Source organism: Carettochelys insculpta, chromosome 3 (genome assembly GCF_033958435.1).
Source record: "Carettochelys insculpta isolate YL-2023 chromosome 3, ASM3395843v1, whole genome shotgun sequence".
In the NCBI taxonomy this organism is placed as follows: Eukaryota; Metazoa; Chordata; order Testudines; family Carettochelyidae; genus Carettochelys; species Carettochelys insculpta.
The window spans coordinates 1,021,801-1,047,883 of record NC_134139.1 but is presented as its reverse complement, the minus strand read 5'-3'; the positions used below and the strand labels follow the sequence as shown (position 1 = coordinate 1,047,883).

The 26,083-nt window shown below is 42.9% G+C and overlaps 1 protein-coding gene across 1 annotated transcript in view; it reads right to left on the bottom strand.

Annotated features, from left to right (window-relative positions):
* The window catches only part of MRPS5 (mitochondrial ribosomal protein S5), a 121,006-nt gene that overhangs the window by 3,811 nt on the left and 91,112 nt on the right, over positions 1 to 26,083 (bottom strand). The window contains exons 6-9 of the mRNA XM_074989186.1: positions 25,561 to 25,651; positions 19,857 to 19,903; positions 18,566 to 18,623; positions 17,720 to 17,782 (exon numbers count right to left, since the gene is read on the bottom strand). Of these exons, the coding sequence (XP_074845287.1) occupies positions 17,720 to 17,782; positions 18,566 to 18,623; positions 19,857 to 19,903; positions 25,561 to 25,651 (259 nt within the window). The remainder of the gene's footprint in view (positions 1 to 17,719; positions 17,783 to 18,565; positions 18,624 to 19,856; positions 19,904 to 25,560; positions 25,652 to 26,083) is intronic.

Below are 26,083 nucleotides of genomic sequence, written 5' to 3'. Positions count from 1 at the left end.
CACTGTTTTTTCGGATCATCTGTTGAACACTACTGGTACCAGTACAGACCCCCAGGGGACACTACTGTTTATTTTTCTCCAGACTGAAAACTGACCATTTATTCCTGTCCGTTGTTTCCTGTCTTTTAACCAGCTACTAATCCAGGAAAGGACCTTCCTTTCATACCATTTCAGCTTACTTTGCTTATGGGACCACAACAAAGGCTTCCTGAAAATCTAAGTACACCATATCCATCAGCTATCCCTCGTCTCCATGCTTGTTGACTTCCTCAAAGAATTCTAGTAGGTTGGCGAGGCATGATTTCCCTTTACAGAAACCATGTTGACTCTTCCCCAACAAATCATGTTCATCTAGGTGTCTGACAATGTTCTTTACTATAGCTTTGGCCTGATACTGAAGTCAGGCTTACTGGCTGGAATTGTCTCTGGAGCCCTTTTAAAAACTGATTTTACATTACCTATCCCCCAGTCATCTTTGTCCAGAGGCTGATTTAATCAACAGGTTATGTACTACATAAAGCAGTTCCTTCAGCACTCTTGAGTGCACACCATCTTGTCCTGCGACATTTTAGTGTTTACTTTATCAGTTTGTTCCAAAATCTCCTCTAATGACACCCCAATCTGTGACAGTTCCTCAGACTGAAAAAAAAAAATCCACATACCTTACATATTAAACATACCCCACTTAAAATACCACAGAACAGTGTGGAAAATTTCACCACCACCCAGGCTGCTTCTACACATGCCACCTTCCATCAGAGGAGGCATGGTAATGAGGCAATTTGAAGCAGGCTAATGAGGCACCAATGTGCCTATTCAGCACCTCATTAGCATAATGGCAGCTGCATGAATTTCAAAGTGCAGACTTCAAATTGGTGTCAAGTATCGGAGGGGTAGCCATGTTAGTCCGGATCTGTAACAGCAACGAAGGGTCCTGTGGCACCTTATAGACTAACAGAAAAGCTTTGAGCATGAGCTTTTGTGAGCACAGACTCACTTCATCAGATGCTGGTCTTGGAAATCTGCAGGGCCAGGTATAAATAAGCCAGAGCAAGGGTGGGGATAACAAGGTTAGCTCAGTCAGCAAGGGTGAGGCTTACTACCAGCAGTTGATCTGGAGGTGTGAACACCAAGGGAGGGGAAGCTGCTTCTGTATTTAGCCAGCCATTCGCAGTCTTTGTTTAAGCCAGAGCTGAGGGCATCGAATTTGCAGATGAATTGTAGCTCAGAAATTTCTCTTTGGAGTCTGGTCCTGAAATTTCTTTGCTGTAGGATAGCTACTTTTAAGTCTGCTACTGTGTGGCCTGGGAGATTGAAGTGCTCTCCTACGGGTTTTTGTATATTGCCATTTCTGATGTCTGATTTGTGTGCGTTTATTCTTTTATGTAGAGACTGTCCAGTTTGTCCGATGTATATAGCAGAGGGGCATTGCTGGCACATGATGGCATAAGTTATATTGGTAGATGTGTAGCTGAATGAACCCACGATGGTGTAGCTGATCTAGTTAGGTCCTGTAATGGTGCTGCTGGTGTAGATATGTGGGCAGAGCTGGCAACGAGGTTTGTTGCATGGATGGGTCCCTGGGTTAGAGTGACTGTGGTCCGGTGTATAGTTGCTGGTTAGGATTTGCTTCAGGTTGGCAGGTTGTCTGTGGGCAAGGACTGGTCTGCCTCCCAAGGCCTGTGAAAGTGGGGGATCATTGTCCAGGATGGGTTGTAAATCCCTGATGATGCGCTGTAGAGGTTTTAGCTGAGGACTGTAGGTGATGGCTAGTGGTGTTCCGTTGGTTTCTCTCTTGGGCTTGTCCTGTAGTAAGAGGCTTCGTGGCACACGTCTGGCTCTGTTGATCTGTTTTTTCACTTCCTCAGGTGGGTATTGCAGTTTCAAGAATGCTTGGTAGAGATCCTGTAGGTGTTTGTCTCTGTCGGAGGGGTTGGAGCAAATGCGGTTATATCTTAGTGCTTGGCTGTAGACGATGGATCGTGTGGTGTGTCTGGGATGGAAGCTGGAGACCTGAAGGTAGGGTAACCACCAACTATACACCGGACCACAGTCACTCTAACTCAGGGACCCATCCATGCAACAAACCTCGTTGCCAGCTCTGCCCACATATCTACACCAGCAGCACCATTACAGGACCTAACTAGATCAGCTACACCATCGTGGGTTCATTCAGCTACACATCTACCAATATAACTTATGCCATCATGTGCCAGCAATGCCCCTCTGCTATATACATCGGACAAACTGGACAGTCTCTACATAAAAGAATAAACGCACACAAATCAGACATCAGAAATGGCAATATACAAAAACCCGTAGGAGAGCACTTCAATCTCCCAGGCCACACAGTAGCAGACTTAAAAGTAGCTATCCTACAGCAAAGAAATTTCAGGACCAGACTCCAAAGAGAAATTTCTGAGCTACAATTCATCTGCAAATTCGATGCCCTCAGCTCTGGCTTAAACAAAGACTGCGAATGGCTGGCTAAATACAGAAGCAGCTTCCCCTCCCTTGGTGTTCACACCTCCAGATCAACTGCTGGTAGTAAGCCTCACCCTTGCTGACTGAGCTAACCTTGTTATCCCCACCCTTGCTCTGGCTTATTTATACCTGGCCCTGCAGATTTCCAAGACCAGCATCTGATGAAGTGAGTCTGTGCTCACGAAAGCTCATGCTCAAAACTTTTCTGTTAGTCTATAAGGTGCCACAGGACCCTTCGTTGCTGTTACGACTTCAAATTGCAGATTGACAGTGAAGATGGGGGCAGCTTTGAAATTAGTGCCCTGCGTTGACATTCCCTTACTCCCACAGAACTAGATCAGAGAAAGGGAATGTTGAAGTGGGGTGCTTATTTTGAAGCTGCCCCCATCTTCACTCTCAATCTGCAATTTGAAGTCTGTAGTTTGAAATTTGCGTGGCTGCCATTATGCTAATGAGGCTTCGAATATGCACGTTGGCACCTCATTAGCCTGCTTCGAATTGCCTCATTGCCATGACACCTCCGAGAGGAGGTGGTACGTGAAGAAGCAACCCCAGTCTGTCTGGGCAGTGCAGGAAGAACCATTAAACAGTGCCAGTTGGGGTAATACGTCATTGGAATGCTATTTCCCACGTCTAAAAATGTTTTTGTTCTGTATTATTTAAGAAGAGGCCAAAGAAACATACTAACAGCCACCATAAAGTATGTGCTCCTAGGGGCATAGAGGCATTCATCCAATATGCCCTAAAATAGAGAGGCCAGCATAGGAGTAAGACACCGGGCTGGTGGTTGTGGGTCAGAGTGTCCACAGGTAAAAGGGCTATTAAAAGAAAAGGAGATGTAAGAACGTAGGATTTGCACTGAACTGGATTACGGAATCCTGTGAGGATTCGCTTTTTAGGATGACGAGAAAGTCTGTTGTAAGAGCCCCTGCTGCAGTGTCATTGCTAAACAAGTCTGATTTGTGCTTACTTTGCTATTGAATGTGTCCTGGTTTGAATCTTACATTTTGCAAAAACCACACACAAGGCAATTGCTGGCAGATTGGAGTAATCCATAGCACCATTCTCTCAACAGTGTCCAAAAAAAAGTAACCCCATCACTCCCCAATAGCCCCTTAGTCTCAAAACCAAATAAAAAACAACTAAGTGGTGAGCATCATTTCATGTCCTATGAGTCACATCGAGTTTGGCTTTCAGCCCAATTCAGTAATGCAGCAGAGGAATGCAAATTAGTAGGTACATTCACTTATTTCCCATCAACTTCTGACAGTGTGTTAACAGCAGCAATGAAGATCTTCTACAGGTGAGAAGGAGGAGGGAGTCTGGTCTTTTATCACAGTGAGCAGATGAAGGCGTTGAAGTTGGAGGGAAAAGTCTGCTTAAACACTGGTTGAGAAGTAACTCAACCCCACTCCACCATCTCCGGTCTCAACAGAAAGCAGAATGCACAGCTGAGGGTTGGCTCCAGGGGCAGAGGCTGTACTAACAAACACGCAGAGTCTTAGGCAGCAGTTTCTATTGGCTAGATACAGACAGTACATAAGAAATTATGTTTGTTTTGAGCTAAATAATTCATCGGGGTGACGCTACAAGCAGAGACATCAAATCAAGGGAAAAGAAAGTAAACCAAGGTGCAAGAATGCCATCAATGCTGCACAAAGCCCACACACAGCCTGAAAACTACCCGACACTGACTAGCCTGAGAAATGAACCTAGCATAGAATCGCAGAATACTAGGACTTGAGAGATCATCGAGTCCAGCCCCCTGCCCTTATGGCAGGACCAAGTACTCTCTAGACCATGGCTTCCCAAACTGGGGGGCATGAAGCAATTTGGGGGGGGAACACAAGGTGACACAGCCCCCCCCCGTCATACCCCCACCTGAAGAAAAAGCCAGCCTTTGCTTCCGGCTCTCAGCCCCTGCCATTTTACGTGGGCAACCCAGCGCAGCCACTATAAAAAGCAGGCAGCCAGTAAAGACCCACATGGAGCTAGCTGCCTCTTGCAAAGGGGAATGAGTGTGGGCTAGGGAGGGGTGAGGAGGGGAGGGGAAGGAGAACGATGGGGTTAGATGAGGGCGGGGGTGCCTGGCTTGTGTGAGGGGGATGGAGTTAATGGGGCACTGGGGTGCCTGGCTTTGGGGGAGGGGAGGCTCGTGGGGCTTATGTGGCCGACTTGCGGGGCTGGTGAGGCTTGGGTCGCTGGCCCCTGCATTGCAGGGCTTGGGCAGCTCAGGTTGGTGGGCAGGTGGCTGGCCCTGGCAGTGCAGGGCTCAGTCAGCTTGGATGGGTGGGCTCTGGAAGCACAGGGCTCAGGCGGGTGGGCAGCTGGCACGGGCAACTCTGGTGGCTGGCACAGGGCTCAGGCAGCTGGCCGCCTAGGCTGCACCAGGCACCCGCAAAGGTCCGAGAAAAACTATTTGTGCATATCTTTAATTTCAAATAACATTTTTAGATCAAGTTTGTGTTTAAGTTCCGAATTGAATTTTTTGTTAAAAGGGGGGTTGGATGATGGTAAAGGAGAGGCAGGGGGACATGAGAGTTTCTCAAATATCAAAAGGGGGGGTGTGATGCTGAAAAGTTTGGGAACCACTGGTCTAGCCCACCCCTGACATATAGCAGAGAGAGAAGATGAGGACATAGGGTGGGGCCAAGGGAAGTAATTCCCTAGTAACAAATCTAGCCATCAGTCCTCAGCTGCTGGGGAAAAAGAAGGGTTCTACGGGCACTGCTCCTTGGATGCTACATGGAGGCATCTGCCATACCGGCCTCCCTCTGGGATGACACCTGAAAAGTGCGCAGCTCTGCCTTCCCTCCCACTCTAGCAGCTGCTTGTACTCGTCTTCCCCTCCTGACTCCTACAAGTATGGCACAGGTCACTGCTCCTCTGCCCCCTGCCTAGCCTCCTCGCCCCACAGGTGTCATTCTCCTACTCAGTGACAGGCCGCAGAGCCCATGCCTCAGCAGCACACTCTAGCAGCGATCTTGCATGGCTCTCAGTGCCACATAATCAGTTCTCCTCTCAAAGAGGTCACAGCTGCTCAGTGGGGCCTGAGGAGCAGCAGGGAAACAGATAAATCTGAGCGCCACTCTATCCCAGCACAGCTGCGAGAAGACAGGGCACTAGAACTGTGAAGCCCTGGGGCATTTATATTCAGTTCACAGTTGGAAGGTTATCTTCACAATTCCAAGGGAAGAAACAATTTACTTTTTAATAACGACTTACAGGCCGTAGGAACTGGCTTAGGCATCACACCACTGAAGAAATTTTCTTACTCACCCTTGCTGACTGGGTGAGCAAGTGGATTTGTCAAGTTCTCCTTGCAAGAACACAAACATGTGATGGATGCTGCATGGCTGAATAAGCAGCTTTCTGCTCAGTGCCTTAGGAACAGAATCCTCCCATTACAGTAAAAGCCATTACAGTAAAACCAACACCTTCCCCCTGCTGAATTGTGTGCGAGATAAAGAACAAAAGCCATGCAAATGGACTTCTTGACCAAACGGCTTGCCTCCCAGGATTCTTCACAAACACGTGTCAAGTACTAGAGCATTAGGTAAATATACCTTCACTGATGATGGCAACGAGAGATGTTTACATGCCCCCCGCATTTTGTCACAAACAGGCACATGCTATAAAATGTGGCAGAATCTCACAGCAACCAGGGCTAGAAATGTAAGGATCAGAAGTCTTGTCTGACAGCAAACAGGAATGCAAGCAGAGTACTAGAGCAATGCTCACAGAGGCACAGAGCACAAAGCCATAGGGGTATTGTATAAAGGGCCACGGGAACATCAGAAGGTGCTTGCTTTTTGGGCACTGCATTACCAGCAGAATTCTGAGGAACTGGAGGCTAAGAGGGCAACGAAGATGAAAAAAGAATCACAGGTACAGCAGCTACATGGAGAGTTTAGGCAAAGAATCACTCTACTGCTCTATTGGCTTGTAAGCTTCATGGAACAAGGATTTACACACCAGTCTGTGGAGTGCAAGCATAATGGGGTCCTACTCCTAACTGGCACATAAGGACAACTACAATAGGTAGGGTTAATCATCACATCTAGAAAATAAATCATTTTAAAGAATTCAAGGTTAAACCTGTTAAACTGTACATAAAAAGTAACGTAATAGTGTGGGCGTAGAGGGAACACTAACTGTCTTAAAGCTAGGAAAGGTTCAATATCAGGGTCAAAACCAAACGGGCATGAACTGGGCATGAACTGAACACTCAAGGAGCTGATAGAGGAGATATCTGAGCCTTTATCTATCATCTTTGGAAAATCATGGGAGACTGGAGAGATTCAAGAAGACTGGAAAAGGCAAATATAGTGCCCATCTATAAAAAGGGGAATAAGATTAACCCAGGAAACTACAGGCCAGTCAGCTTAACTTCAGTGCCAGGAAAGATAATGGAGCAGGTAATTAAAGAAATCATCTGCAAGCACTTGGAACGTGGTAAGGTGATAGGCAACAGCCAGCATGGATTTGTAAAGAATAAATCATGTCAAACTAATCTGATAGCTTTCTTTGACAAGATAACAAGCCTTGTGGATAGGGGAGAAGCGGTAGATGTGATATACCTAGACTTTAGTAAAGCATTCAATACGGTCTCACATGATATTCTTATCAAAAAACTAGGCAAATACAATTTAGATGAGGTTATAATAAGGTGGGTGCATAACTGGCTGGATAACCGTACTCAGAGAGCAGTTCTTAATGGTTCTCAATCCTGCTGGAAAAGCATAACAAGTGGGGTTCCGCAGGGGGTCTGTTTTAGGACCAGTTCTGTTCAATATCTTCATCAACGATTTTGATATTGGCATAGAAAGTACACTTATTAAGTTTGCAGATGACACCAAGTTGGGAGGGGTTGCAACTGCTTTGGAGGATAGGGTCATAATTCAAAATGATCTGGATAAATCGGTGAAATGGGCTGAGGTAAACAGGATGCCGTTTAATAAGGACAAATGCAAAGTGCTCCACTTGGGAAGGAACAATCAGTTTCACACATACAGAATGGGAAAGGACTGCCTAGGAATGAGTACAGCAGAAAGGGATCTAGGGGTTATAGTGGACCACAAGCTAAGTATGAGTCAACAGTGTGATGCTGTGGCAAAAAAAGCAAACATGATTCTGGGATGCATTAACAGGTGTGTTGTGAACAAGACACGAGAAGTCATTCTCCTGCTCTACTCTGCGCTGGTTAGGCCTCAGCTGGAGTATTGTGTCCAGTTCTGGGCACTGCAGTTCAAGGAAGATATGGAGAAATTAGAGAGGGTCCAGAAAAGAGCGACAAGAATGATTAAAGGTCTAGCGAATGTGACCGATGAAGAAAGGTTGAAAGAATTGGGCTTGTTTAGTTTGGAAAAAGAGAAAATCGAGGGGCTACATGATAGCACTTTTCAGGTATCTAAAAGGGTGTCATAAGGAGGAGGGAGAAGACTTGTTCTTTTTGGCCTCTGAGGATAGAACAAGAGGCAAGGGACTTAAACTGCAGCAAGGGAGGTTTAGGTTGGACATTAGGAAAAGTTCCTAACTGTCAGGGTGGTCAAACAGTGGAATAAATTGCCAAGGGAGGTTGTGGAATATCCATTGCTGGAGATATTTAAGAACAGGTTAGATAGATGTCTATCAGGGATGGTTTAGACAGTGCTTGGTCCTGCCATTGGGGCAGGGGGCTGGACTCAATGGCCTCTTGAGGTCCCTTCCAGTCCTAGTATTCTATGAAGGCGGAAAGTGCTTCAAGCTTAAGGAGTTTAAGGTTAATTTTCTTTATGCAAAAGACCACCATATAGATGAGGCTGCAAAAATTAGTCTTTAAAAACAATTATAGTGTGTAAGGAGGAGGAAAACATGTAAAGAAAAACAAACTGAGTGGATGGATGTAAACACCGTGTTGATTCTATTGCATAAATATACTGCATGAATACCACTGGCAAATGTTATACCAAGACTTACTGTTTTTGACTGAAAGCGTTTTTTTAAATTTCTGCTAGCTCTTGGGTAACATTTGTTTTTGTGTGACGGAGGGTCTATAAATCTTTAAAAGCCTGTGTGTGATAGATTTAATATATTTTATTTGAAACCTGAAAAGACAGCTCTTATAGATTACTCCATGCTGAGGACAGTCTTGTTGCTAAGCAAAAGGGGGAAAATCTATTACAGTACTGCAGAATTTACTGCACTAACATTTTCTTCTTCTTTTAACCTGTAATTGGAAAACAAATTATAATCATCGGAAGCCATTCTTCTGCCATTTGAAGAAGTGTTGATTTTATGCTTGAAGACTGAAGCAAGTTTTCAATGCAATTACATCTGAATGATCTTTGAAAGGTTATTCATCATTTTCATTGTTAAAGGCCCACAATATTCCATTTCCACAGCTTTGCTTCTCATCATTCTGCCCACAGCTTTCTGCAAGTTTTTAATGGATGAAAAATCACAATCTTGCAATTTAGCCAATCAACTACTGGCCAACATTTGTTCCCAACCTAAGCTGAGCACAAGCATTCCACCTGCACAGCAGCAGATCTGTAAATGCGTGTGAGGGGATGGGCTCTGGAGAGCTCCCATTATGTTATTGGAGTGTAACTCAGTGAAACCATAGCTTTTAAAAGACCCTACATACTGCTAAACATTTTTCACATGCCAAAAACCCTATAAGATAGTCGTAAAATGAAGCCAGTTTAATTCTTAATTTAAAAAAAAAAAAAAGATCTTTCAGGGCTCTACCTACTACAACTCAAGTACAACATGTTAATGGAATAAATGGGTACATTTTCTATACAGATCAGAAGAGAATAGTGGGATCCTCAAATATAACAAATTATTTTTAAAGACTAGTTTGCATTTAGGTATTAACTAGTCCCATAATAAAGAGCTACCTTTAACTGCAAACTACTGATTGTTTTATAAACTATTAAACTATGAGAAGTAGGTGTTCCATACAGGTTATGAGAAATTACAGTTAAGGTATTTTAACTAAAGAAAATGAGAGAAAACTAATATACAAAACAATACAAAGCTTATTTCCTACTTAATCTCACAATCTTTGTCTTTTACGACCACTTATTGAGAGATATGCTGTAAATTCGTGGGAAAGTCGTTTATAAAACACCTCATCAGCATTAATACTGCAAAATAATGGGCTTCAGGAGGTAGAAATAGGAGCTAAGGCATGTTACCACGTAGGGAGAACGGGAACCTCAACAGAAGATGGATCTGCATATGTCTTGCTTGATGACATAGCTATGACGCTGGAGATCATGAAATGATATAAACTTTCCCTTATCAATCAGAAAAAAAATTATCAAGGTGAGCAAATCAGAGAGTAGAGGGGCGGGGGGAGTCAAGAATTAGATGAAGCCAAGTATGCAAAAGAGCCCCTATAGTGTCCCAGAAAATTTGCATCCCGGCTCAAACCACATGTGAATGTGTCACATTTGAATATGAAAGAGTTCAGCAGTCTCTCTTTCCAAAGCAGAGTGAAAGTTCTTCTTCAGCAAGATGCAAACTCTTAAGTCATTAACAGAATGGCCCACTCCATTAAAATGTAGACTAACTGGTTTGTGGATCAGGAGTGTTTTGATGTCTGTTTTGTGCCCATTAACTCTTTGTCTGAGAGAGTTTGAAGGCTGTCCAATATACAAAGCATCTGGGCATTGTTGGCACATGTCCCACAAAAGCTCACCTAATAAATTATTTTGTTAGTCTTTGAAGTGCTACTTTACTGCTTCTTTGTTTTGATATTATATAGCCTAGCATGGCTTTCTCTCTGTTACTAAACCAGGAAGAGGATATTGTTTTCTCTTGTGAAGGATACTGATATATATGTATGAATGTTACATGAAAGTAGAACTGTTGACACAATACAAAGAAAAGATTTAACACAAAGAATATTCTATAGCAAAAAACACCACATGCTGTAACTGGATGAGAAGGAAAATGAATTCTTGTGTATGCTAAAAAAAATTAATGTTCTTTTGGGTACTGCTTCAGAGCAGAGAATAGATAATGTATTGACAGAGCACTAATGAAATCAACCACTTGTGTATTGCAGTGAGTGAACCTGTTTGACAGCTGAGGAAATACTGTACTAAAAAAGTTTGGCTGTGCATAGTCACATCCCTTCCAGGATGAATTGTCACATAGATAGGCCAAAGACAGGAGAAAGTCTAATCTCTCTCTTTCTTCTACTGCACTACAGAAAATAAAATCAGAGCTAGTTTTCCTAACTGTGAGCTAAAACTTATTTCTTAATTAGGTTTTTATTTCTGGTGCATATTCTGTGCTGTAAGTTTCCAATAAATGCTATTTTTGTTTACCATAACTAGATTCGGACTTTGATATATATAACCAGATCTAGAACTCTTCTAGAGATGTGTTATGGAAGGACTGGGGGTACCACTATGAGGTCAGGAGAGGGGGCCAAATGATCCCAAGGTACAAAGCATTATTATGAATTCATGATCTCAGCCTACTGGGAAAGAACAGACCACACTGTCTGATGTGGAACATGTGCCAATGTATACAGTAAGGGGGAGACCTATAGGACACAAATGGTAGTATGGCCCTTTGTGCTTTTGAAAGCTCTCCCCCTTCCAGTTCTGATCCGTGCTGTAGGAGTTCGCTAAGTAACAGCTGGAAACCAAATCAGCCCACATCTGTGTCAGTCTTGTTTAAAATAGGTTTTAAAAGCATCTAGACTCTCTATGAAATATTCCTGCATGAACTGATCTCACGTGTAATGTAGCTATTTCAAGCGATAAAGAAATTTTAAGTTTTGCTTCACAACTTTGAAAAAGTTTGTGCTGAACTTGTGAACCAGGCACAGGAATACACCATCCTCACAATTCAGAAGGCCACTCAAGATTAAACAGGCCATGGAGGATCATTGTGACTCACTAGATTAGTGAATGACCCTATCCCACTTAAGAAATGTGAAGGCAAGGGAGAGCCTCACTGTTTGGAAGGCTTGGGCTGTCAGCAAACAGGCAGAGAGCTCCAGCTGTGAGCTTGTGCCCAGCTGACAGCTTAGGTTGTCACCCAGGGTTGTAAGAGCCAGGGGTTGGACCCCACTTGGAGCTCTGCACCCAGCTGACAGATCAGCTGTCAGTGCTGGGGCGGGTGAGGAGGTTGAAGAGGGGGAGCTGTAACCTTTGCTTGAGGCTGACAGCCAACAACTAAGGTAAGAAAAGCAGAGTATAAGGGGACCCTGCCTTGCTTAAACACAACCAACAAAGCGCTATGCTTCTTGTGGATGTGCAGTTATGTTGTCAGTGTAGAAATCTGCTTACTTCTTATGTAGACACTCATGCAATTAGGTTGAGGCAAGCAGCCTTCTGTTGATCTACTATGGTAGTGTACGCCAAGTCTGAATGTAAAAGAGAAAATAGGCTCACAAGAGAATTTTTAAAACAAAAGGCAGTCAAGTAGCACTTTAAAGACTAGCAAAATAGTTTATTAGGTGAGCTTTCGTGGGACAGACCCACTTCTTCGACCATAGCCAGACCAGAACAGATTCAATATTTAAGGCACAGAGAACCAAAACCAGAATTTCTGCTCTTTACTGTTCGAACACTTACATGGCCAGACTCTCAACCAGTACCTTTTCCATAAAAAAAGAAAAAAAGAGGAGCCGATACTCAGCCAGCTTCATGTGGGGGTGCTGCCGAGGTACTGGCACAAAAAAGCACTGCTCTGAAGTGAACCAAGAGTTTACCCAGGCTTGTTCCATTATCTGCACTGGAAGACATTTCAAACTGACAGATCACTATACAAGTCACTCTTAGGATTTGGATCACAACTCATTTGTGCATATGTGTATTTGTATGTGCCTATTTTAACCTGTAAATGGTATCCGATTTGCCAGTTTTTATCTTGATTTTTTTTGGATCCATTTGGTACAAAACCATCCTGCCATTTGTGGTACAGCACCATCTCCAGATCTGAAGAAGTGGGTCTGCCCCACAAAAGCTCATCACTTAATAAATTATTTTGTTAGTCTTTAAAGTGCTACGTAACTGCTTGTTTGTTTTGTTAGACTGCAGACTGACATGGCACCTCTGTTACTACTCAATCCTTTAGATAGTTCAGTACAGGATTAGCTATAGCAGCTGTCTTTAGTGTAAGATCTATTGCAGGGGTAGGCAATCCTTTTTGATGGGGGGGTCCTTCCAAGAATATGTAAAGTGGTCAAGGGCCACCTTCTTCCAGGAAATTAATAGGGACAGTGATGGGTCTAGGACGGAGGCTGGGTCCAGAAGGGAGCCTGGAGTAAGGGACTAGGATACATGAGTGGGTGTGGTGTCTGAGAGGGAGTCTGGGTGAAGAAGGCAGTTGTGATCTGGGCCAAGGGACTGGGGTGCAGGAGGGGTTGCAGGGGTTTCGGTTGTGACTTAGGGCAGGAGGGGATTGTTACAGGGGACAGAAGACTAGGGTGAAGAGGTTTTGGCTGTGATCACGGGCCAGATCGGTCTGTGACCTGGGGCAGGGGTGCAGGAGGAGGGGCAGAAGGTTAGGGTTATGTGGGATGAGGGATCAGAGGTTTGGAAGGAGGGAGAGTCCAGGGGACCAGAGGCAGGCTCTGGCCAAGAGACTTACCCGGGCGACTCCTGGCCAGCAGCCTTGCAGGGCCCTGAGACAGGCTCTCTGCTTGCTGCATCCCCAGACCACTCAAAACTGGGGCCTCCTCCCTTTAGCCGTCTGCTCCAGATGCAGAGGGAAAAGAGGTTTTGTACACTGCTGCCACCCTCACAGCAAAATATCTGAGCTCCTGTTGGCTAGAAAACATGAACCAGCCAATGGGATCTGAGATATTTTGCAAGGGGGTGGGAGCAGCCTGCAAACCCTTGCTGCTCACTCCCACAGTGTGTCTACGCTTGCATTCCTCTTTTGAAAGAGGCATGCAAATGAGGTAAATTGAAAATGCAAATGACACATACATTTGCATATTCAGCACCTCATTTGCATATTCTAGTTTCAAAGAGCTTCTTTCGAAAGATGAAAGCCAGTGTAGATGCTGCTCTTTCGAAAGTAAACCCCATCTTTGAAATAATCCTTCTTCCCTTTATTTAAATTTTACTTTTGAAGGAGCAGCGTCTACACTGGCTTTCTTCTTTCGAAAGAAGTTCTTTTGAAATTAGAATATGCAAATGAAGTGCTGAATATACAAATGTATACCTCATTTGCATTTTCGATTTACCTAACGTAAGAACATAAGAATGGCCATACTGGGTCAGACCAAAGGTCCATCCAGCCCAGTATCCCGTCTGCTGACAGTGGCCAATGCCAGGTGCCCCAGAGAAGGAGAACAGAAGACAATGATCAAGTGATTTATCTCCTGCCATCCATCTCCTGCCCTTGTTCTGAAGGCTAGGGCACCATACTTTACCCCTGGCTAATAGCCATTTATGGACCTAACCTGCAAAAATTTATCGAGCTCTTTTTTAAACCCTAATAGAGTCCTGGCCTTCACAGCCTCCTCCGGCAAGGAGTTCCACAGGTTGACTGTGCGCTGTGTGAAGAAAAATTTCCTTTTATTAGTTTTGAACCTACTACCCATCAATTTCATTTGGTGTCCCCTAGTTCTTGTATTATGGGAAAAGGTAAATAATTTTTCTATATTCACTTTCTCCACACCATTCATGATTTTATATACCTCTATCATATCGCCCCTCAATCGCCTCTTTTCCAGACTGAAAAGTCCCAGTCTCTCTTTACCTTATTTGCATACCTCTTTTGAAAGAGGAATGCAAGTGGAGACACACACCCCCAGTTTGCACATCAGACAGCCACAGGGAGCAGGAAGCCACATAAAGCAGTGGCTGGCTGATAATTGCCTGAGGCTGTTCATGTGCTGGCTTTGGCAGCTTGGTGGGCCGTATCTGGCTCACATGCTGGATCTTGTTCACTCCTGATCTAGAGTGTCAGCTGATCTGGGGAGAGTGACTGCTCTATAGGGATGCAGAGCAAATGGAACGTAGCAGGGTTTTTGGTGTAGTAACCTTTTCTCACAAAGGCAAGCTTGCCTGGGCGGCAGGACACACCAGAGTGTGTAAGGGGACATGGTAAGGTTGTTAGAGTGATCCAGGAGCTCAGGTTTGTTGCTGGCTTGGTGAAATAGGGCACATCCATCAGTTTAGGGCATTAGCCCCACAGGTTGAGAGCCACTCCAGAAAGCATGACAGAGATAGGGAGGAATGTCTTATTTTGTTTCTATAGGGAGAGTGTAATTCTTGCAAATGAGAACTTCGCATCAATACTTTTCATCAACAACCGCATTTGTTCATAATAGTTTGCTCAAGTGTTTAGCTCAGTAGCATTACTGCTGGCTGGTCTTGTATTTTTGCTTTAAAGTACTGCACATATATCGAGATTTCTTTGTGCTCACTAGCTTGGAACGTGAACTGGGCAAATCATATAGCCTCATTAAATTCCAAGTGTATGGGACAATTCGATGCTGTATCTGCTGCACTAGAAATACTATTTTAACCTGCATTAAGGTTTTACTGCCACGCTAACAGGTGTCTTACTGGGAAAGTAGAAGTATTTTCAGCAGAGCCTTCTTCTGTTTAAAAAAGACGAGGAGCCAGTACTCAGCTGGCTCCCTGCCCCCACCCCAAGCCAATCCCATCGGTGGAGACCTGATGTGCCAGTACTCAGTACCCGCAGGTACCAGCGCAGAGAGAGACTAGAAAAGTAGTTTAGGATTTATACTATTTTCAGATGCCACAAGCAAGCGTGTTATGCCAGTGACTTTGCATGTTAACAACCTTTGTAATAAGACAATACAAAACTAACATGCAAGAAATAACACCAGATGGTGCTTGGAAAGGGTTAATGCAAAGCAACTGAACACCATGGGCAGTATTTCTGGACAGCTACCGTAGGTCTTTGGCTCACTGTGAACAACTCCTTTTGCTGCTTTTCCTGCTTGACCCCAGGATGTGGTGTATCTTCAAGGGAATGAAGGTGGATGCTCATTCTAAGCTTTGCTTTTGTGGCTGCTGTTTTCTCTGGGTTCAAAGCGATGCACATGGATTGCGCTAGCAGGTTTAACTTGAGCTGAGTGCCCGTGTGGGTCCCTGAAGACCAGGAGAGGGACATGATCCTCCCCAGGCAGGAGAAGCACTGCCTGTGCCTGTCAGCAATGGAGACGAGTCCATCGCAAGATGGGCAGGCATCCCAACGGCTTAAACTTGGCCACAAGTTGTAGTGGCCAGCATGAAGCCCCACTGAATGTGGGTAATGGAGAGGTTCTGCATCTTTGCTTTGGAAACATCCCATGAGTCGAAGAAGAAAATTAGTGAGAAAAGGGAAAACGTTCTGGCGCTCAAGAGAGCAGCAGGCTGCCACAGCCAGTGAGAGGGACCTGCTGGCTACCCTACCCTTCCTGTCCTTGCAAGGACACACAAAGAACAAGGTGCAAGTGTGGCTCTGATGGACACTCCTATTCAAAAGGCTTGTCTCGTATGTATGAGTTATATCCAAATCTCAAAGAAGAGCATTAATATGCCAGGTTAAACCCGGTCAGGAGGTGACTCAGGGAACACCCACTAAGGAGGGGAAAAGGGGAACAAACAACTGGATGACACATTACCAAAGCACAAAGTGAGTGGGTAAAGCAAAGAGCAAACATCACCCACCCCGGCTCTCATGGTCTCTGTTGCTAATCATTTCTGGGTGGAAAATGGTCCTCAACTCCAGCCAGCATCAGAGCAGCTCCCACACCCAGGCAGCACACAGGAGATCCGGAGGGCAGGTCTATGCCAGGGAAGAGAGTCGACCCTATATATGCAACCTCAGCTATGAGAAAAATGCACCTTAGGCCGACGTTCTCCAGTGTCCCCAAACGGGGAGGTCAACAGGAGAAACACTCCCATCAATTCTCCATGGCTGGATGGGGGTGCCCTCAGTGCTCAATTTAGCACATTCCTACTAGACGTGCTAAATTGCATGGTAGAGGACCGATCAGCACAGCATTGATGCTGGGGTAAGTGTAGGCATCTCCTGAAGAAGGTGGTGGCAGAGCACACTGATATAGCTGGGGACGGGTGCCCAGAGGAGAAAGAGGCAGCGATTGTGAGAGCACAAGAGGACCAGGCATAGAGGAGGTCAAGGATTTAACATGTACAATGGCGACATGGCAATGGGTGATGGTGCTAATATACGGAGTGTAGTAAGTACAGGCCCAGTATGAGGCCTTAAGGCCTGAACTAAAGTAATGGTCAAGACTTTGCTAACAGAAAGCAAAGTTCAGCTGTGAGCTAAAGGAACGCATTGCTCACAGAAGTTGGCGAGAAGAGGGTTGATGGTGCATAAACATATCTACCTAGCATACTGAAGTATGAACATGGTACCAGAACACCCTACCCTGGAACATTCCACAGATAAGAAAGAACAGGCCGACCCATCCCAATGACAGGGGCAAAAGGGTAATATGATGGATAGAGTTGTTTTGTTCGAACCAACATGTACAAGGTGAGACGCAGCACCTGACTACGTAGAAGGGTTGTACCTCAATACGTCAGGAGTGATGTGTAAATTGTTTGTACCTGTGTATAAAAAACGTAGTCCTGGGGTGTGGTCTGGGTCCGGCCGAGGGGGCAGTGGAAAGTCCTGCCACTGACTGAGCCGAGTCCATTGATTGTGGGTGCATATTTGTAGTATGCCCTGACTTAGACTAAGAAGTCTACAGGGAACTACTATTGTGTCCAATACGGCAATAAACCTGGCCGACGTGCCTTCGCACCTTACTAGACTCTGTGATCATTGGGGGTTCTCTTCGGGTCTGCTGTGTTGGCTACCTGCAGAGCTGGGGCAGCGCACAGAGGGAACACACGCATGCAGCCGAGTGATACCAACATTGGAGAGAGCAGAGCACCACACTGGTAGCATCTGACAACACGGAGCAGCAACCAACAGCAGTTACAATACGACGGACCACCATCATTCTGTTATATAGATATAATAGACTGATGCGGAGCTAGTCTATGGAAACTAAGCCACTCCGCATTGGACAGGGAAAGATGGAAGGAAATAGTGAGAGAGGCATCAGACACCAACAGGCCCTGAGCCCATGGTTATTGATGATGATGATGAGCATCAGGCTGTTGCCTTCGGATGGTCTTGTAACAAAGTATAGCTAACTTCAGCACATATTTTCTCCTTTATGATAGAAACATTAATGGTCTGGTAAATAACACTTAGATGCTCCAAGCCAGCTGTACATTACCTCTGTTTTGCTTTTTCATCCGGATGGTTGTTTTTTTAAAAGTTGCTGTAATATCATGATAAACTGAAAATAAAAATAATATTGTTACAGTACAAATCTCTAAAAATTATTCAGTTCCATTAAATTATTCAGTTCAATTAAATGACAGAATACCAGTAATGGAGCTCTGCTAAGGGAATTACAGCTTACTCTCCTTTAGGAACCTTAGCAGAAGAGCACAACTCATAACATTACTGATTCCACCTTACTTTGCAGAATGTTTGCATATGGTGAACACCTACACCTTTCCTGAGATAGTGGTAACAAACAAAAAAAGCTTCCACCTCCCGAAACCAAGAACCACTCAGCCTAAGATTTCTCCCCAAGCTTGGCTGTTCCTTGGGTTTCCCTGCCAGTTATCCACTGTCCCAAGTACTTGGTTGCTTTACTCAGACACAATTAAATCTTAGTTCTTGGCTGAAGTTAGTGTCTGGGGAACAGCAGCCCATATTGAGACCGAGCCAGGACTTCTCTTTGCTAATCTTCCTACAACTGTTGATTTGAGACTGAATGAATATAAAGAGTAAATGGATATTCATCCCAGATACTGGTGACTACTTCTGCACAGGAGCTGGCACAGAACTATCGGACACGATCAACGTGTCTAGTCAGAACAGGCTGGGCCTGAGACATAAGACTGCACTCTGAAGAAATGTAACAATACAAGCAGAATTATAATGCAATGCGTTTACGCAAGAAAAGATTAGTTAATATATTTGCTTTTGCATCAGCTGGCTGCAGGCTGATGTATTTGACAACAACTGGAAACTTTTAAAGTAGAAGTCTAAAAACCCCCAGAATACTTACTTGTGTGGTTTTGATATCGTTCTACATAGTGTAAATAATGAATTGCTTTGTTCTTTGCCTAGAAAAAAGAAACAAGCAAACTATTTCTTTGTACAAGAATTGACTGGAGTATCTCAAATCTGTAGCTATTAATCCAAACACAACTACATTCAGGAAAGAATAGCTACTTCTCATCCATCTTGATGTCCTACTGAATTTCAACAATTCTAATACAATAAAATGTTTTCAGCTAAACAGCTGCAGTCCCACCAAGAGTTAAGTGAAATCATAAAGAGTGGCACCACAGTTTAGTTACTGTATCATTATTTGATGACACCTGAGCTGGACATTATAACATATGAGCAGGATTCCTGGAAACCACATGTCACTCCTAGGAAAGGCCAGAGAAAGCAATTATGCTTCAGAGGACAAACACCCAAAAAAAACAAACAAACCAACCAACCCACAACCCTATGCTGACTAGGGTGCCTGAGCATGAGATATCTTAAACCGTAACCTGAAATTCCACAGACAAGGGGGGAAAAAAAAAAAAAAAAGAACACAAAACTCAAACTCAAACGAACACACACACATAAAACCACAACAACAGTAGAAAAAAAAAGTTAAATTTGAAATTAGAGTTTTTTAAAAAAAGATTTTTCCTTCTTTCAAAGATATTGCAACTCTGAAATGAAAGTAACTAAAAGGAAACTAATGGCCACACTGGGTCAGACGAAAGGTCCCTCTAGCCCAGTAGCTTGTCTTCTAACAGTGGCCAATCCCAGATGCCCCGGAGAGAGTGAACAGTACAGGTAATCATCAAAAACAAGCAGTCTCATGGCACCTCAGAGACCAACAAATATATTAGGTCATAAGTTTTTGTGGGTAAAACCCACTCTCAAATGATCCCTCCCCTGTCGCTGATTTCCAGCCTCTGAGAAACAGCAGCTAGGGACACCATTCCTTCCCATCCTGGCTAATAAGTATTGATGGACCTAAACTTCACGAATTTGTCTTGTTCTGGCAATAATATATATCCTGCTCATGCACTTTTGTATTGCAACAAGTCAACTTCAAGCAATAGTGGGTGTATCAATAGTACCCACTTTGGGACAACCATGAATAAGCGAGTGGAAGTGGACAATACAACATCCTACCAGCTTTTGTACTACTAAGATGAACAAAACTAATTCTATTGCATATAGGCACAACTCTAACAGGCTGTATTAAATACAGATATTTAAAAACATGTTTATATTCAGCAATTACAACAGGCATGAAATGTTTAGATTTACTTTTAATAAATACATACTTTTTTTAAAGCCGCCATTCTGTCATTTGCCTTCCCCACTGCAAAACCTGAGAGACACAAGTAGATGTGTTGTTATAAAAATACACAAATGTAAAACTGCTTACTCCTCTTACAGGGGTACAGAGAAAGATATGTGATTAAACACCTCCTTTCCATTTCCCTAACCTCACTCTTGGTATTTCCACTCCACAGAGCTAGATATGTGAAAGAAACGGACCAGAAAAAGATCCATTAATAAAAATGTAAGATTTACAAATATCTAACAGCTGTCTGAGGTTCTGTTGTATCAAAGTCAAGTTAGATTGGCAAAGGAAAGACATTTCCTGCACCCACTCGTTCTAAAGGAGCACTCTCACTTCAGTGTTGTGTCCAAGGGATGCCCTTTTTTAGGAAGAACTTCAAGACACATGTCAACTTTTTGTAGGCAGGGGAAACGGAAAACAAAGACAGGCATAATGACTACAACAATATTAAAAAAAAAAAGCAGGACTATGAAACAAGAGGTAAGCATGGCTAAGTAGCAAGGGAACTGTACAGAGCCGAATATGGAAATCAAGTTTTACCAACAGAGAGAAGTAGCAACAAAGCACAGAAAGACCAAAAATGCTGAATCTTCATTTTACATTCTAAGTACATGCTGGTACCACAGTTAATACAGAACAAAGTTAGTAATAGATCCTCACTGAACTCCTGGATCTGTTCATAGTTATTATTAGTTCGGTAGCAGCACTCAATAGACAATGCTTGTCCCAAAGAGCATAGCACTAGCTTAAGAGAAGACAACTGAGCATGACAAGAGAGAGTGCAGGTTATACGCTATGTTACTGTAACGTAGGCTGGCAGCGTGCACAAGTCATGGCTCCAAAGTAATGGTTTGGGATATTTCAGTGCTTTACTGTTGCTTTGGAAGGTGACAGCTTTGTAACTGCTTTAGGACCTCATCCAAAGCCCATTAAAATCAAATCGTCAGTTGACTTCTTGAAGCAGGCTACAGGACCGTGGACTCTCAGGGGCACGGGTAGAATGGAAAAAAAATGTGTGGCGATAGGCATGGAAGAAGTGAATAATCTGATTGAAGTTGGCCTCGTGGACACAGAAAATTGTACAGTCACAATCTCGTTCCAAAGAGCCTTAATTCTGAGCAGATGTCATGGATGCACCTTAACACAGGCACTTCCTGACTTGTGGACTTTGCTACCTTAACACTCATGTAGTGTAGTTCTGTGGTTGTATATCACACACGTACATGACAAGGTTGAAAAGTCAAGGTCTGAAAAGGCAGAAAATGCCAGAACAATGGCACTGTGGTGCACAAGCATTATGGAACAATCTTTAATTGAATGATCACATACTATGTTCAATGTGGAAGGTTAGAACTTTTCCAAGGAAAGGCTCTTAGAATATTTCAACATGGACGAACCCAAGTACTTTCCTTTACGTTTGTCCTCAGAAGTGGCTGAAGAACTTTGGCTGTAATTTTCAAAACAATATTCGACCTGAGACAGACACTGAGCATGGAAAATTTCATCCTAAACAGTTAGAGTCTAGCCAAGTTATAAGCAACTGAAAACAGAGACCCATCAAGCAACCTTAATAGGTTTTGCTTGCTGCTCTGCCCATAATAAAGCAAGACTATTTCTGTGAAGTGAGCTCATTGCATAGGTCTCCAAAATTGAACTGCTTTTATTGCAGCCATAGAACAAAGCAAATCAGATGTAATGGCTGCTGTCACACTTACAATATGCTCCAGCCCTCCTACCTACTTCTTGCTATCTAAAGGCATTTTGGCCTTTTGGGGAGGAAACAAAAGAAAACTTTTTTATGAAGAAAGCTCTACTTTTAAGAATGCTTGTTAAATAAAGCTAGTCTAGTGCACACAAGGTTAATTCTTTTATAATATAATTTAAAAAGAGTCAAGCTGAATGGCTAACTCCCCTGAGATACTAACAGAGGTAGCTGTCTTAGTCTGTACTCTAACAAAACAAACCAGCAGTAACGTAGCACTTTAAAGACTAACAAAATAACTTATTAGGTGATGAGCTTTCGTGGGAGAGACCCACTTCTTCAGATCTATATCTATAACCACCAGTTCTATAAATCTGAAAAAGTGGGTCTGTCCCACAAAAGCTCATCACCTAATAAATTACCCTGTTAGTCTTTGAAATGGTACATAAAGTGCTGGTTTGTTCCCCCTGAGATACACCCGGCAAAGAATAAATAATAATCTCAATGTAACAAAGGGCAGCTGTGCAGGTTGTGCAAAAAGCTAAGTCTGTCTAGTATTACTCTGTATTAGTATCATTGGTGTAGTATTATTAGTCTATCTAATATTACTTTGTCCTCACAATCTAGTCCAAAGCTTCAAACATCTCATATAACCTTGGCTACTGAAGTGAGCAGGTACTTATAAATGACATGGCTGCATTACACTTTTGTAACTGAAACAGAAACTTTATACAGATGAAACTTGCATTTATTTAGAGAGTATGTGTCATTTTCTGACTCAACCAGACATTCCCAGTGTAAGTTTACTGGCTGCTGGAATCTAAGTTTTAAAATATAAAGTGAAAATATGTGTTCATAGGCACAGCAGCCTTATGGGATACTTTCACTTTCTTTTATATTAAAATGTGCAATAAAGATTACTCTAATTTATTTTTCTCTTTTAAAAATGTATTTTGTTGTGGAAAAGCAATTGGGCTAAGACGACTTGTCCACAGAAGAAACATAGTGGTTTAGTTAAAGTACTACAGCACCCTACTGCACAGATAAAAGGTGTACAACAACAGTGACATCAGCACAAAGGGGAGTTTGTTTTCTTAGGTCTCCCTTTCTTAGTGGCTTTAACTGTTCTAATGGGAATATTTCTTTAGCCATTTTAATTATCACAGAAAGGTTAAGACATGGCTTTTCAGGATGCATGGCAGTTGATTCCGCAGACACCCGTGAAGGACTGGACAAACTGCCATTTCCTATCCTACGTAATTTTAGCAGAAGGTTTATTCTCCAGTCCAGCTCAGGCAGCAGGTGCTTAAGTGTTAACAAACCTCTGGCGGATTTCAACGCTTGTACCCTTATTAATTAAATTACTCCTTCTTCTATGTTTAATCCAATTATGAAGACATCAGAAAGCATCAGAACCATGTCTACACTGGGGTCCCATCAACGCTAACACTGGGTCAGCTGAACTGGTGGGATATTTTGCCTAAAATTCTCTCACTTGCATATGGCCACAAAGCGATATTTAATACACTAGATATTATCCCTTTTTGTTTGCAAAGATGATGTATGTGCAACCAGGCCTTCTCTAACTTAAAACTGCTAATGTCTCCTTTGAAGAAGGAATCCTTTTCATGACATTAATCCAGCATTTCCAAAACATTTGAAAGCTAAATTCCACTCTGAGGAAAATTAAGCCAGCTCACATCCTTCTAGCCAGCCCCTAGTTTTCCTTTCTTTTTCGTATTGAAAAGCTTGTAAAAACTTGTCTTCAAATGCACCTGCCCACAGCCAATAATTATTAGACTTAACAATTTCATGTTTCTATTTTTTTCAGTTTGCTTTGTGCAACTGACAGCACTTTATCTACAGTTCATTTCGCTGATGCCCTAATACATAGTAATTTTCTTCCATGTTGAAGAAACCGATATAAATATCTGAAGGGAAGAAGAAAAACAAAAATGGTAAAACCCTAAGCGGCTGACGTCAATGGAAGTTTTGCCATCGATTACAACAGTCCCAGAGTTTTATCCAACTATTATATTTTTCCATAAAATTCCTGGATGTTCTTATTTAAAGGGAAATCCTTCAGAAACTGGATATTTCTTAAAGTAAATTTCTACAAAGTACAAAGCTTATTGTGAGCAGGAAGGGAGCTTTGAACATGTTATAACTTACGCTACATTAAAGTTTTTTTCCTTATCAGGATAACCCAAGTAGCTGGGAATATCCTTTGTAAAATCAGTCATTAAATTTCAGCCAAAAGAAATAATACTTCAGACAGATTATATTGAGGAATGGGGCAAGAAAAAACAAAAAGGTGCCCGGGATAGGAGTTTGTTTCTACCCGGGAGGGGAAAAAACCCGTAACACTCACAAGGGTACATAAGAACATAAGAACATAAGAATGGCCATACTGGGTCAGACCAAAGGTCCATCAAGCCCAGCATCCCATCTGCCGACGGTGGCCAATGCCAGGTGCCCCAGGGAGGAGAACAGAAGACAAGTGATTTATCTCCTGCCATCCATCTCCTGCCCTTGTTATGAAGGCTAGGGCACCATACTTTATCCCTATCTAATAGCCATTTATGGACCTGACCTGCAAAAATTTATCAAGCTCTTTTTTAAACCCTAATAGAGTCCTGGCCTTCACAGCCTCCTCGGGCAAGGAGTTCCACAGGTTGACTGTGCGCTGTGTGAAGAAAAATTTCCTTTTATTAGTTTTGAACCTACTACCCATCAATTTCATTTGGTGTCCCCTAGTTCTTGTATTATGGGAAAAGGTAAATAATTTTTCTATATTCACTTTCTCCACACCATTCATGATTTTATATACCTCTATCATATCGCCCCTCAATCGCCTCTTTTCCAAACTGAAAAGTCCCAGTCTCTCTAGCCTCTCCCCATATGGGACCCTTTCCAAGCCCCTAATCATCTTAGTCGCCCTTTTCTGAACCTTTTCTAATGCCAATATATCTTTTTTGAGGTGAGGAGACCACATCTGCACGCAGTACTCGAGATGTGGGCGTACCATAGTTTTATATAGGGGAAGTATGATATCTTTTGTCTTATTATCGATCCCTTTTTTAATAATTCCTAACATCCTATTTGCCTTACTAACTGCCGCTGCACACTGCGTGGATGTCTTCAGAGAACTATCCACTATAACTCCAAGATCCCTTTCCTGATCTGTCGTAGCTAAATTTGACCCCATCATGTAGTACGTGTAATTTGGGTTATTTTTTCCAACATGCATTACCTTACACTTACCCACATTAAATTTCATTTGCCATTTTGCTGCCCAATCACTCAGTTTGCTGAGATCTTTTTGTAGTTCTTCACAATCCCTTTTGCTTTTGACTGTCCTGAACAACTTGGTGTCATCTGCAAACTTTGCCACCTCACTGCTTACCTCATTTTCTAGATCATTGATCTGTCCTGATCCGCCCCTGTCCCCTGCTCTCCCCGGGTCATACATTGGTTACAGAAAGTGTGACATTTATGACAGAAGTTAAAAGCTCTTTCAAAAAATGGACATTCGTATTAGTTTGGTCTCTCTTTCTTAGTGTCTTTAATTGTTCTAATGGCCACTCCGAGGTTTGGAGGTCCTTTCCAATAATAGCTGTGATGTCCCAAAACAAAAAGGAAGAAATATGCTAGTGATAGAGGTTTTGTCCTTCAGGAATTAAGAGTGGCTGTTATAACTGATTTTTATACTCTGCTCTTACTAGTATATTACTTTGTTTTGTGTAAAAGATAACAGAAGAGACTTTTTTTGTAATCATCACTGATTGTACATTCCCATTGTAAACCTTGATTCTGCTGTTCTCTCTCTTGGTGTATTTATGTGTATGTTAAAATTCCCCCATTCCCAAAACGAATGTTACTTAGAAACCATCAGATTAGAACATCCCTTGAAACAACATAGTTCTACCCCAACCATTATTCACTTGGCATCTTTCAAATACATTACAGTTACACTTACCTGCTGCTCCATTTCCGTTTCCAACAACCACTAGGGCACTAACTGATTTTTTTCTTCCTTCTTTTGCTGTCATATTAAATACATTTTTGACCTGATGGGAAAAAAACAGAGCAGACTGCTATTAGACACTGTCTCCTTAAAAGAGAGTCACTTTACCAAGATGACACATGTATAAGAGAAAGACCTCAGACATGACGGATAACAAGAAAATTTTCTACAGGCATGTTAGCAAGAAGAAGGTGATCAGAGAGGGTGTGGGGCCCCTACTGGATGAGGGAGGTAACCCAGTGACAGATGATGTAGGGAAAGCTGAAATACTTAATGCTTTCTTTGCCCTCTGTCTTCACAGACAAGGACAGCTCCCAGCCTAATGTGATAAGTGATGCACTGTGGGATGAAGGTGGACAGCCTTTGGTGGGGAAAGAACGGGTTGGGAGCTATCTAAAAAAAGTTAAACGTACATAAATCCATGGGCCTGGACCTAATTTATCCGAGGGTTCTGAGGGAGTTGGTGTATGTCGTT